General features: G+C 47.3%; 1 protein-coding gene across 1 annotated transcript in view; it reads right to left on the reverse strand.

The window, feature by feature from the left end:
- Window positions 1-14,091, reverse strand: part of Entpd7 (ectonucleoside triphosphate diphosphohydrolase 7) — a 46,767-nt gene that overhangs the window by 7,511 nt on the left and 25,165 nt on the right. The window contains exons 7-10 of the mRNA XM_059257750.1: window positions 10,012-10,068; window positions 9,230-9,363; window positions 4,156-4,322; window positions 961-1,285 (exon numbers count right to left, since the gene is read on the reverse strand). Of these exons, the coding sequence (XP_059113733.1) occupies window positions 961-1,285; window positions 4,156-4,322; window positions 9,230-9,363; window positions 10,012-10,068 (683 nt within the window). The remainder of the gene's footprint in view (window positions 1-960; window positions 1,286-4,155; window positions 4,323-9,229; window positions 9,364-10,011; window positions 10,069-14,091) is intronic.

Consider the following 14,091-nt stretch of genomic DNA (forward strand, 5'->3'; position numbering starts at 1 on the left):
GCCTGGTCTACACAGCAAGTTCCAGGCTAGCCAGGGCGACATAGTGGGACTCTGTCTCAAAAACAGTTAACAAAACCAAAACATAAAATGAGAAACAACAACCAACTTAACTAATACAGGCTCTAAACTAAGGCAGGAGCTACAGAGAGCTGGCCAAATTTTTAGCTGTGCTGGTAACTAAAGATGTGGTAAGCCTGTAAGATGTTTAAGTTCTATATATGTGCAAAGTAAATTTTTACTCTTCACTTAGAAAAGTATTTCTACCACCACTGGGGTTCATAACACCTTATATCCATGACCTTATATCATACCATTCTGGCCTCTTTTTTTTTTTTACTGTGTGTGTGTGTGTGTGTGTGTGTGTGTGTGTATGTGGGGGTGCATGTATGTGCCACATGTGTGTGGGTGCCCAAGAAGACCAGAAAACAGCATCAGAGCTCCTGGAGCTGGATTTTTACAGGAGTCTGTTGTAAGCTACCCAACATGGATGCTGGGAACTGAACACTGGTCCTCTGGAAGAACAACAATGGCTCAGCCACTTAGCCATCTTCGCAGCCCCGACTCTGGCTCAAATCAGGAGAAGAAAAGCAGAGTCGTCCACCAAGAGCAACTTACATTCAGACACCTAGCGAAGGGGAAACTTTATAAGATGATACTTTTGAGCATAACTATCAGGGAAGTTGGAAGAAAAGCTAACTATGCACCATTAGAACAATTTTATACCTTGGTGATAATATACCCATGGAAACCTAAACATATTTGATCAGAAGGCAGTTCAGGAGAGACGGTCCCTTAACCTCTGAGGTCACTTTCTCCTCTTAAAATGAAGGCTCATAGGCCCTCATAAAGACTCAAATGAGATCACGCATGCAATGCCCTTTGTATACTGCCTGGCAGAAAGGCAGGCATCCAATAAATGGTAGCTGCCAGCATGAGTCATCTTGATTATTAGTGAGTTACCTGAGCAGCCTTGGCAAATGTTGGCCCGTGGTAGCGGCCACCGATGCGCAACACATCCTCTGTACAGTAAAAAAACTCAGAGAAGCCATAGAACTCGCTGTTGTTGAAGTCAATTGGAGACTGGTAAATGCCATTCAGTGAGGCCTGGCTGGTGTTGGAGCGGGCCAGCAGGGGGCTCAGCATTGCCCTACAAGTGGCCCAGTCCCCGTTTCCCCGGACATGCAGGACCTGGCTGTTCCTCTCCACCACATCTGTGAGTCCCACAGGCAGACAGGGGTCCAGAAATGGACTGTCAGGACTCAGGCCCGTCTTCTGGCCCAGCAATCTGTCACAATGACAAGAACAGACAGAACATTGAGCGTGCTGACCCTGACCTCTCCTGAGAACGAAGTTCACAAATGTCTTCTGATTGTCAATGACAACCCTAGCAACAAGGGCTGAGTATTACTATACAGCAGCAACATAGGCATACTTAAGCAAATTACGTTTCGAAAAAGAGAGCTGTACCCGTGATGGATCTCACTCAACCCTACCATCAACATTTATTTCCCAGTGTACGTCAAACAGGAGCTGTGAATCTGCTGCTCTCCCTCCGGCCTTCATTCCCACAGACCTCTGAAAAGTGCAAGAGGTTCGGGTGTAACACACACTGGGGGCTGGAGAGACGGCTCGGTGGGTAAAGCACTCACGAACAAGTGTGAGGATCTGAGTTTGAATCCCCGGAACCCACGGAACATCCAGATGAGGAGACACGTGACTGTAATCCCAGTGCCTTACAGGGAGACAGGAGGCAGACAGAAAACTCCCTGTAAGCTACAGGGCCAGCTAGCCTGGTGAGCACAGTAGTGGACTGTCGGAACACGGTCCAGGAATGGAGTCGTGGGAGAATTCTGAGTGCCTGTGAGAACACTCCAAGAAAACAAGACAAGAGTCTTGTGACCTCAGCTTCTTCAAAGCACAGAACTGTTCTTGGACTGTTTTCACGCTGCTCCCAGGAGCAGCGGGTAGGAGTGAGTTTGCTTCGGATTCTTCATCACTGCTTGCTGCTGTTATTCAATTAAATGTTTCGACTCTCCCTCATAATGCCTCCATGGAGAAACGTGTTTCTGTCACGTGTGGCTTGTGCTTGTGACTGCATACAGCTTGAACTCACGAGGACTTTACTCATGTGACCTTGCTTTACCCTCAGAGTATAACTGTCTGAGGCTCTGAATAAAGCTGGCTGTTACATGAGACGTTGGTCGCTTCATTTATCGGCTCCGTTCTCCCAGATCCCACTGCTTTAGAGCTCGGACGGTGGACAACAAAAGAGACCCTGCTCTCCAACAAGGTGAAGGTGAGGACGGAGGCAAGACCTCAAGTGTCCCATGACAAACACATGCCCACACTCTCACACACACACACACACACACACACACACACCCCATAGACACACAACAGTACACACACACACAACTGGGAAGAGACAAAGAGGGAAGAATTCAGAGAGGAGACCTTCCTGAAGAAGGAACCACGGCAGTGGCACAGTGGCCACCTCTGGCCTTGAGTGAGTGGTGCTGGGACGGAGCAGGCAGAGTGAAAGCTCCAGAGAAGGAATCGCAAATCCCTCAGCTGCTACATGGGAGGAGGGGCAGGACTTGACTCCTTTCATGGATCATACAGTTCTATGTCTCTAGTCTATACTTGTCTAGCAATCGTGTTCTCACTACTAAGGAGATTAACGTGCAGATCTGGCTAAGGACAGAACTCACATGGAGACCACTGGTACCTGCATTAGTTGTTCATTATCAGTTCCTACAAAGGCAGGTATGAAGGCGTGGACTCTGGGGGGTGGAGATGCACAAACAGAAACTGAAGGAGGACATGGGAAAGGGCAAGGCAACAGAACGCTAGGGAATAAATGGAATCTGACGGTGTTAAGGGCATGTCACTAACTACGAGGAAAACTCAAATGTTTATGAGGAAGTGAGCGCCATCCCCGGAGGATAGGTTTGTCTGGTAGACTGGCAGCTATGGGAGCCATACTTTGACCTCAACAATCCTAAAGTGGGCAACTTCAGGGCTTGCTCAGGAAGTACCAGGGCGATGGGTGGATGCAGCCCAGCAAGAGCGACACAAGGAAGAGCACACGCAGCAGGAGGGGAGCACAGCAGTTCCCGAAGAAGGAGAGAACCAAAACCAACTCGAAGCCTTAGGAGCCAGGGATCCCCAGTTCTCACAGCAGCACCAGCAGGAGCATCGAGTGCCCCAGCTCAAGTCAGCTGTGCGGACTAACCAAAACACTCTGTGGGCTGTTCATGCAATCACCCAAAACACTGGAATCCCCCAAAGCTCCGTGAACTCCTAGTGATGGAGGCTTACACAGTTAAAAAGACGGATGAGACAGTATTCAACGTTCTCTAAATCTAAGACAACTACTATGGAGAAATTATTCCAAGTGGGATACACCAGCACCTCTTTAGGTAGAAAAGAACCGTTGTGTATTGTACCTTCAACAACACAATGATAAATAACTTTAAAACAAACAAATAAGAACGATTACTTCATAGCTACTCATTATGGCCTGAAGGTACTGAAATGAAAAATCAGTGATCTCGGGGCTGAAGAGCGGCTCAGCTGTTAAGAGTACTTCCGGCTTTTGAAGAGGACCCAAGACCAGTTCCCGGCACCCACACGAGGCGGCTCACAATCAAGTATAACTCCAGCTCCTGGGGATCCAGTGCCCTCCTCTCATGTCTACAGGTACCTACACACATTCAAACATACATGTACACGTAAATAAAAATAAAAACAAACCTTTTTAAAGAAATCAGTGATCTTTGCAGTTCTGGATGAAAAACTGACTATTCAAGACTTGGACACTATTTTAAAAGCAATTTAACCTTATGCACTTGTTAATGCACACAAGCAAATCTAACTCTCACATGAGAGGAGCTAATCCACTTTTCCTAGCTGTAAACATCTCATGATGTCAGGTGTGGTTGTGTTTACAGCAAAATAACACAAAAGATGGACAGTGTTGCCAGCCTTATTACTAAAGGACAGAATGTTCCCTTGCAAAGCAGCGGCTGAAATGGGTCCCTAGAAATATGGCGGGAAAGAAGGAGGCAAACTTAGCCATTGTAGCTGGATGTCACCATTTTTTTCCCTAACATCTGCAGTCTGGCAGAAATGAGGATTCTGTGTCAAATGTACCTGTTTTTGTTGAGTGTTTCATTCAGCACAAGCTCTTCATAGCGCTGCCTGGCAAAGTTGCCTCCAAAGCCCAGAAAGGTGGTGACGTAAACCCTGTACACATGCTCCGTGTGCTGCACGTCACAGCCCAGGTTGAACTCCGCCAACAGGATCTTGGCTGCTTCTTCCTGTAACACAACATCAAGAGAAAAAAAGAGGGTTCCAGTTCTTTCCAGAAAGCGGTGGCACTGTGAAGCCATGAGGTTCCACTTCTGTGACTACTATTTAAAATGGCCTTTTATCTCATGGCCAGGTGCAGTAATGCACTCCTGTATTCCCAGCACCCATGCAGCTGAAGCAGGAGGATCACAAATTCAAAGACAGGGCCCTGTGTGTGTCTGTGAGGTCATTTCCTGAGAGGGTTAACGAAGAGAGAGGACCCACCCTGCATCTGGGCAGTGCAATCCACAGGTTGGGGTCTTGACCGAATGGAGAAAGGCAGCTGAGCACCCGCAGTCTCCCCTCTCCGCTTCCTGACTACAGATGCCGTGTGACCAGCTGTCTTACTCCTGCCACGCCTTCCACATCACGATGGACTGTGTCCCCTCAAGATGGAAGCCAAAGTGACCCTTCCTCGGACAGTCATTCTGTGACAGTGACAGGAGAAGCAGCTGGCACAGGGGAGGAGGGTTCATTTATAGTGGATGCCATTTTCTGGTATGGACTTCTGTATTTTCCAGTTCTCTACAATGGGAATATACTATTTTCATAATTAGAAAAAAAAATCCTTTAGCAAAGAAAAGATCATCGTGGAATCTATTTTATGACCTTGTCTACAACTATTAAAAAGCTTTACTATTTCCTGTGACAGCCTTGGGCATTGGGAAAGTTCAGTTTTATCTTCAAAATAAAAGAGGTTTTGTTGTTTTGGGGTATTGTTTATTTGTTTCAAGCAGGGTCTCACTGTGTAGCCATGGCTGGCCTGATACTCATTACGTAGACTAGGATAGCCTCAAACTCACAAAAATTCACTTGTCTCTGCCTCCCAAGTGCTGGGATTAAAGGGGTGTGCCACCAACACCCAGCCTTGTTTTGGGTTTTCAACTTTAAATGTAGAGATTAAATTATGTCCCTGAGCTGGTAGTCCAATGCCATAGCAAAGCCCCTCTTCTGGTCTAATTAATCCTGTTCACCCTCATATCCAGTCCTATCCCTACCCCTGCTATGAAGGACTATCCCAATGTACTTCTTGTGTAATTTTTGTTTAATGCGTATTATTGCGAAATGGAAATAACTATCTGGATTGTGTATTTTTAATTTGTTAACATATTACTGCACCTAGCAACTCTACTCCCAGATTTATACCCAAGAGACCCAAAAACTTGGGTCTACACAAACATGTGTTCATGAATATTCACAGCACCACTATCCGTAACAGCCTGAGTGTGAAAGCAGCTCAGCTCTGAATCCAATGATGAATGAATAAACGAAATGTGGAACGGTGATTCCATGGACAGTTACTCTGCCCCAAAACCAGTGATGACAGCTACGGACAACGCCCATTACCTTGTGGATGGTTTTCTGAGAGTCAGCCATAAAGGGCCATTCTGCATGATTTCATTATATGAAAATTCCAGAATAAGCAGATCCCAGAGGGGAGAAAGCGACGGGAAGTTGGGACAATAGGAGATAACTGCTAAGGAGTATGGAGTTTCCTTTTGGCAGTGTTGAAATGTTATGAATTCAAAGCGACAGCTGCACGGTCTGTTTTTTAACCAAACACTGACATCCACCTTTGAGTCTCTACTGCTGTGTCGGCATCTCTGTTGGTGCTTGCAAGTGCTTCCACTGTGGCGTTCTAAATCTGTACACACGGGTCACTTACGGCCTAACACTCAATCACCACAAATGTGAATTCATTTAACTTATGAAGTCTCAGGACTTGAGAGCTAGAAGACCAAAAAGATGCTCTGACCCCGTCCCGGGACCCCACTGTTCGCTCTGACCCCGTCCCAGGACCCCACTGTTCGCTCTGACCCTGTCCCAGGACCCCACTGTTCACTCTGACCCCGTCCCAGGACCCCACTGTTCGCTCTGACCCCGTCCCAGGACCCCACTGTTCGCTCTGACCCCGTCCCAGGACCCCACTGTTCGCTCTGACCCCGTCCCAGGACCCCACTGTTCGCTCTGACCCCGTCCCAGGACCCCACTGTTCACTCTGACCCCGTCCCAGGACCCCACTGTTCGCTCTGACCCCGTCCCAGGACCCCACTGTTCACTCTGACCCCGTCCCAGGACCCCACTGTTCGCTCTGACCCTGTCCCAGGACCCCACTGTTCGCTCTGACCCCGTCCCAGGACCCCACTGTTCGCTCTGACCCCGTCCCAGGACCCCACTGTTCACTCTGACCCCGTCCCAGGACCCCACTGTTCGCTCTAACCCTGTCCCGGGACCCCACTGTTCGCTCTGACCCCATCTCGGGACCCCACTGTTAGCTCTGACCCCGTCCCAGGACCCCACTGTTCGCTCTGACCCTGTCCCGGGATCCCACTGTTCGCTCTGACCCCATCTCGGGACCCCACTGTTAGCTCTGACCCCAGCTCAGGACCCCACTGTTAGCTCTGACCCCAGCTCAGGACCCCACTGTTCGCTCTGACCCCAGCTCAGGACCCCACTGTTCGCTCTGACCCCGTCCCAGGACCCCACTGTTCGCTCTGACCTCATCTCAGGACCCCACTGTTTGCTCTGACCCCGGCTCAGGACCCCACTGTTCGCTCTGACCCCGGCCCAGGACCCTACTGTTAGCTCTGACACCGGCTCAGGACCCCACTGTTTGCTCTGACCCCGGCCCAGGACCCCACTGTTGCCTCTGCCCTTCCTCGGCCTTCTCCCCTCTTCGCTGGGTTCTTCGCCTTCCTAATTCCCCAGCCTGGACCATCAGGACTGCTGCTGATCCGTCCCTGTCCTTCTTACAACACCACACCCACTCACCTAAATATATATTGGATTTTTGCTCCAAATATTTGTTGAAATGTGTTCCTTTCCATACAATTCCGTTTCCACTGTCTACTTCAACCCTGCAACTTCTCACTGAAGGCTCTCTGGCCTACATTTTTCTTTCCTACTTACACCAAAATTACTTTACTAAAAAAAAAAAACAAACAAACAAAAAAACGGCACATAGCCAATGTGGCCACAAAATTTACAGCTGGGAATCACCTTCCGAGTTTGTCTAACTCTGGAACTGAGGCTCATATGCCTGCCTTGCTTGAAACTTTCGCTGGGTCCTTACAAGCGACAGAACTGAAAACCAAGCCCCTACAGCAACATTCAGGACTCCTCATGATCCAATTCCATCCTGTCCTCAGAACCTATCCCTGAAACTCCAGCATTGGATCGGGCCAATGACCACTCCTTGGGCATTCCAGATTCTGCTGCCTGTTCTGTGCCTCTGTACACACTGGGACAGTGGGAGACAGTCTCTGCTCAGCTTGAACTCTGATCCTATGCCCAGGTAAACGTAGCACCTTCCATGAAGCAGCATGGTTCCTGCCCAAGCCTTCACAGATGCGGCGGACCCTGCCACTCCCTAGCTCCTCACAGCTGGCATATAAGAGGGTCTCAACCAGGGGCAACCTAAGCATCGTATAACCAGCCACACACAGTTATTCAGCCCCAAATATCAACAGCACCAAGGCTGAGAAACCTTCCTAATGTTGCGACCCTTTAATACAGTTCCTCATGTTGTGGTGATCCACAACCATAAAATTAGTTTCATTGCTACTTCATAACTGTAATTTTGCTGTTAGGAATTGTAATGTAAATATCTGATATGCAGGATATTTGATATTCAACCCCAAGGAAAGGGCTGTTCAACCCCCTCCCACCCCCAAGGGGGTCAGAACCCACAGGTTGAGAACCAATTATTTAGCTCGAATTCCAGGACTGCCGTGGTCTGCCTGACACTGGCTGACTCACTGACTTCTGGAGGCAATGTAACTACCATGTCCTATTTCTTGTGCATACTACATGTTTAAAAAGGGATGCTTCTTTTTTCTCTCTATAATGAATCTTCTCCCTAAAAATACGTTCTTGACTGGTGATGAAACTCATTGGTACAGCACTTGTCTAGCATATACAGAACCCTGGGATTAACCCACAGTGCCACAAAGAAAAAAAAATCAAAGTCAGCATCAGATATATTCTTAAAGGGGCCAGGAACTCACTCAAGTATTTGCCACGAACAGAATGAGGGCTGGAGTTTGATCTCTATTGCTCACATGAAAAAGCAGATGTGTGTTGTCAATCTCGGGTCTCCACACTCACTCTCACCTACACAAACACTCGCCACACACACACACACACACACACACACACACACACACACACACGAGTGGCAGTACATGCCTATAATCCCAGTGTTGGGGAAGAGAGGACAGAGGGGCACCTGGGGCTTGCTGACTAGCCGGTCTAACAGGCAAGTTCCAAGTTCAGGGAGAGACTATGTCAAAGAGGAAGGAGACGCAAGATCATGGAAGACACCGACCTTCACATACATATGCACACAAATGTGTGTACACCCACACATGAACACACAGGTGAACAGTATTAGAGCTGAAGGAAAGGAACAGTACGGGAAAGGGTATGTATGAATGGTCTCCAGGACTGACCTGTATATTAACTCTTCAGGCAACCCCCAATGATACACAGTGTTAATTATAATTGCTAAAATGTATCAAGCACAATATGTAACACTCTGATCTCCTCACAACTTTATGAGATAGATACTATTTTGCCTTTTGGACACTCAAGCTCAGGGAGGTAACCTACTCATGATAATGCAAGCTAGTGCCAGGGTGGTGGCACGCACAGTCCTTTAGTGAGGCAACAGCAGGCAGATGATTGTGAGTTCAAGGCCAGCCAGTGCCATACAGTGAGACTCACATCTCCAGAGGAGGATAAAAAAGACGAGAACCAAAGCTACCAACTGTCTGAACAGATCCAGGACTCCAGCCCCAGGTGGTACAGCTTCAAACAGGGACCTTCCTTCACTGGCACTGGTACTTCTAACTGAACTCCACACAAGGCAAAATACCTGTTTGGGAGGAAGGTCAGAGGCTGAGGTGGGGACTTCATAGGCAATTTGGAGAGAAGCTCCTCCCATGTCCAGTATCCCCACCGTCCTCCGGCGTCCCGCTGCCGAGTCCAGGGAAGTGTCAGCCTCTGACTCTGAAATCAAGGACAGGAGTCAAATAATTAAGAACAAAAACCAAGTCCAAAGGGAAAGACACCTCCAACTCCCACCCCTCCCACACCTCTCCCCCCACCAACCCCCAATCCCTCTTCAAAAAAAAAAAAAATTTGCCAGGCCAGCAAGATGGTTTATCTGATAAAAGCTCCAGCTTTTAACTTGAAAGTAACTAAAATAAATTAATCTAATTACTGAGTGTATATTATATAGAGAATAATTCTTTCCAATGGCTTAAATATAATATTTCAACTATGTATCCCGAGGGCCAGGAGGGAACCACCTCTAGCACATTGTCTTCTACATATGCCCCATGGCACATGCATGTCTACCCTCACACACATACAATAAGTATTGTTTAAACAATAACAACCATGGAGGATTTTGTTTTTTAAAATGTGTTCAGTGGAAAGAGAGCAGACAAAAAATAGCAAAATATTCTGAGGGTTGAGACTGGGTGATGGGTTCATCCACGTTCATTTCGTTACTTCTACTTTTATAGACATTTGAAGCTTTCCATAAAAGATGACAAGGACAAAGAAAAGCTCACAGCAAGCTTGTACACACTACTGAGAGCTTGAAGAGAAGCTGCCGCCCTTGAAGAATATTACACGGCAGAACTGACTTACCATCTTCATGGTCAAATCGTCCCAGAACAAAGTTGATTCCAATCCATGCATAAACTCCTAAGGAAGAGATGGACAAGGCCTCTCTGTAATTCTCTACTGCTGGACCACACCCTTCCCAAGGGTGCCCTTTTTCTCCTTTTCTTGGGAAAATAAAAATAAAAAGAACCATAATATTCCACTCCATACTCCTTTTTTCAAGATTTATTTATTTTTATTTTATGTGCATTGGTGTTTTGCCTGCATGTATGTGTTAGGATGCCAGATTCCCAGGTACTGGAGATACAGACAATAATGAGCTGCCATGTGGGTCCTGGGAATTGAACCTGGGTCCTCTGGAAGAGCAGCCAGTGCATAACCACTGAGCCATCTCTCCTGTTCCAACTACTCCATATTCTTAGTGCATGGACCTTAAATCTTCTTTTTCCTGTCTCTCTCTTCCCTCCTCCTTTCTCCACCTAGCAGACTGCTCCCCACCCCCATCCCTACTGGGGCTCATCCCATGCTGGGGCTCATGCACCCTAGTTACCTACATCTTTTCTTGTAGCTATAGTTTTCCTGCCTGGCCCACAGTCAGGACAAATCTCTCTCACCTGCCAGTCCCACAGCCGCTCAAACCCAACCAAGTAAACACAGAGACTTATATTGGTTACAAACTGTATGGCCGTGGCAGGCTTCTTGCTAACTGTTCTTACAGCTTAAATTAATCCATTTCCATTAATCTATACCTTGCCACATGGCTCGTGGCTTACTGGCATCTTCACATGCTGTTTCTCATCGTGGCGGCTGGCAGTGTCTCTCTGACTCAGCCTTCCACTTCCCAGCTTTATTCTCCTCCTTGTCCCACCTACACTTCCTGTCTAGCCAATGGCCAAACAGTGTTTTATTTATTGACTAATCAGCAACACATTTGCCATACAGAACATCCCTCAGCACTTCCCCCTTTTTTTTTTCAAAAAGGATAAAAAAAACTATAGCTACAAATGGCGTCCAACATGGTGACAAGAGTTTCCACCTAAAAACTGAGAAAAAAGATTCTAAAACAGAGCTAAAAACAGTTCATAATTGTCTCTCTCAAATGAGCGGCAGCTGCTGGTTTGAGCTACTGGTGGGTTCCTAGCGTGTGCGCTCGACCTGCAGTATGGCGGGAATAAGGCCTCTGCAAGTGGCACTTTGAGCTTCATGGTGGATTTAGCCTTTCCTAGTACAAAACAAAAAAAGAGGTTTCTGGGCTACATGCTGCTTGGATAAAAGCACAGACCCACGATAGCTCCCAGAGCTGGCGGTAGACGTGCCACCTCTATGTTGGGAAGCTGAGGTGGGCAGAGCCAGCAGCCACAGCTGCTGCAGTTTAAAGCAATAGATTCACAATAAGACAGATTCAGATGTAATAGTTTACAGTGTGTGTAAAAATGTACGTAGGCTTGAAAGAGAGAGAAAAAGGAATATATACAGTTATATAAAGAAATAAATAGTTTTTTTAAAATAAAGTCTTTAAAGAGACAGTAAAGGTAGTATAAAAATAAGCCACGTAGAGATGAATATTACACAGAGAATCTGGATTGTGTTGTCTTTGGGATTCTTAACTGCAGAGAGATATTTGATTGTAAAGGAAGCTGAGTTAAACCAGTATGTATATTTTAAAGATACCTTGACTTCAAAATTTGGATGAAAGGATATGTTGCTTTGGAAAAGAGTCTCTTTTGTTTCCACAGAAAGCAAGAGGCTATGGATTTGTTCCAGATTAAGATACATCAGGTTTGACCAGCCAAGACCCCCTGAAAGGTCTCCGATGACACCATGGCCCAGATGATCCAACATCCAGAACCGTTTGAAGGCAACTGGCTCAGATGATACAGCCTCACGGACTACTCTATGATCCTAAAATTTTTTTTGTGTCCCCATAAGATACAGCGCCCCCCTCCAGCAGGAAGTAGTAAGAGAAGCTACGCCCAAATTCCCAAATTATATGTAATTTTACTTTGTTAAGGTTAAAACCTTCCTTTTTGAAAAAAAAAGGGGGGGGAAGTGCTGTGGGATGTTCTGTATGGCAAATGTGTTGCTGATTAGTCAATAAATAAAACACTGATTGGCCATTGGCTAGGCAGGAAGTGTAGGCGGGACAAGGAGGAGAATAAAGCTGGGAAGTGGAAGGCTGAGTCAGAGAGACACTGCCAGCCGCCACGATGAGAAACAGCATGTGAAGATGCCGGTAAGCCACGAGCCATGTGGCAAGGTATAGATTAATGGAAATGGATTAATTTAAGCTGTAAGAACAGTTAGCAAGAAGCCTGCCACGGCCATACAGTTTGTAACCAATATAAGTCTCTGTGTTTACTTGGTTGGGTTTGAGCGGCTGTGGGACTGGCAGGTGAGAGAGATTTGTCCTGACTGTGGGCCAGGCAGGAAAACTCTAGCTACATTTTCTTCCTTTCTACAATCATTTGTAACTTCTAATAATTCTACAAAGACTAAGAACTAATTATAAAAAAACAACTCTTCCCAAAAGAATGTTTAAAACTGCATCAAGGGCCAGGCATGGTGGCACATGTCTCTAACCCCAGCACTCAGGAGGCAGAGGCAGGTGGATTTCTATGAATTTGAGGCCAGCCTCGTCTAAACAGCTTGTCTCAGGCCAACCAGGGCTATATTGTGAGACCCTGCTGAGAGAGATGGGAGGGGCCTGGGGTGCAGCTTGGTGAAGGCACCTGCTCAGCATGAACAAGGGCTTGGGTTTGATCTTGGCACTGGGCAGAGGAGTGAGTCTTGTAGTGTGGCTTCTGAGAAAGTGGGGGAATGCACCAACCCAGTGTCCCCACCAGATGCAAATATAACCTGAGGGTGGGAAGCACACAGCAGTTTGTAAGAACTCTGAAAGTGAGACAAATAGTGGACGCGGAGAGACGAGAATTTAAAATGTTCCCAAACTAGATTGAGTCTCTCATTTCCCCACTTAGGTATTTCTTGGCTTCACCTCAAAAGCAGTTTGAGATAAGTATGAACCAGGTGTGGATAGAGAGAACTCCCAGGCTGTTCTCTAGCTCAAGAAGTAGGAAAGCAGACCCCAGAGGTTCAGAGGCAGCAGGGGAACTCCAGGGGCGTTTGTTGTTGCTTGTTTGTCCGGTTGTTGATGGTGGTTATGGTGGTGTTGTGGTGTGGTGGTGGTGGTGGTGGTGGTGGTGGTGGTGGTGGTGGTGGTGGTGTGTGTCTAGGTGTCTGTGTGTGTGTGTGTGTGTGTGTATGTGTGTCTGTGTGTGTGTGTGTCTGCATGTCTGTGTGTGTCTGTGTGTGTGTGTGTGTCTGTGTGTCTGTGTGTGTCTGTGTGGGATCTTCCTCTACTGCTCTACAGCTTATTTTTTTTTTGAGACACAATCACTCCCTGAACCAAGCTCACTACCTCAGCAAGGCTGACTAGCCACCAGGCCCAGGATTCCTTCTGCCTGCCTCCCCAGTGATGGGTTTACAGGCACATGCTATCATGCCTAGCTTGCTATGTGAGTGCTGGGGATCCACACTCAGCCCCTGGTGCTGACACTGCAGAGCTTTACTGAGCCATCTTCCATTTCATTTTGTTGTTGACAATCTTGCTCTGTAGCCCGGGCTGGCCGGCAATTCACCTCACTATGCACCTTCGGTCTTGGGGTAATCCTCCTGTCTCAGTCCAAGGGCTAGGATTACAGGCATGTGCCACTACACCGGGCCTGGCTTGCCTCTGTTTCATTCTGTTCCTCCCTACCTGGGCATTCCTGTCACAGACAAGGTACAGATGGGTAGACACCTAAAATGCTAAAGGAAGTGAATTCTCTTTGGTCAGAGGAGCTGTAGCCTCAAGCACATTGGGAAAAGACATTTATTTTTCTCCCCTTATTCTCCAGCCTCTTGGCTCTGGATGCAGGTGCAGTCCAGAGCACTGGATGAGGATGCAGTGGGTGCAGTCCAGAACACTGGGTGCGGATGTGGATGTGGATGCAGTCCAGAGCACTGGATGAGTATGCAGTGGATGCAGTCCAGAGCACTGGATGCGGATGCAGATGCAGTCCAGAGCACTGGGTGCGGATGCAGTGGGTGCAGTCCAGAGCACTG

The sequence above is a fragment of the Peromyscus eremicus genome, chromosome 1 (genome assembly GCF_949786415.1).
Source record: "Peromyscus eremicus chromosome 1, PerEre_H2_v1, whole genome shotgun sequence".
In the NCBI taxonomy this organism is placed as follows: Eukaryota; Metazoa; Chordata; class Mammalia; order Rodentia; family Cricetidae; genus Peromyscus; species Peromyscus eremicus.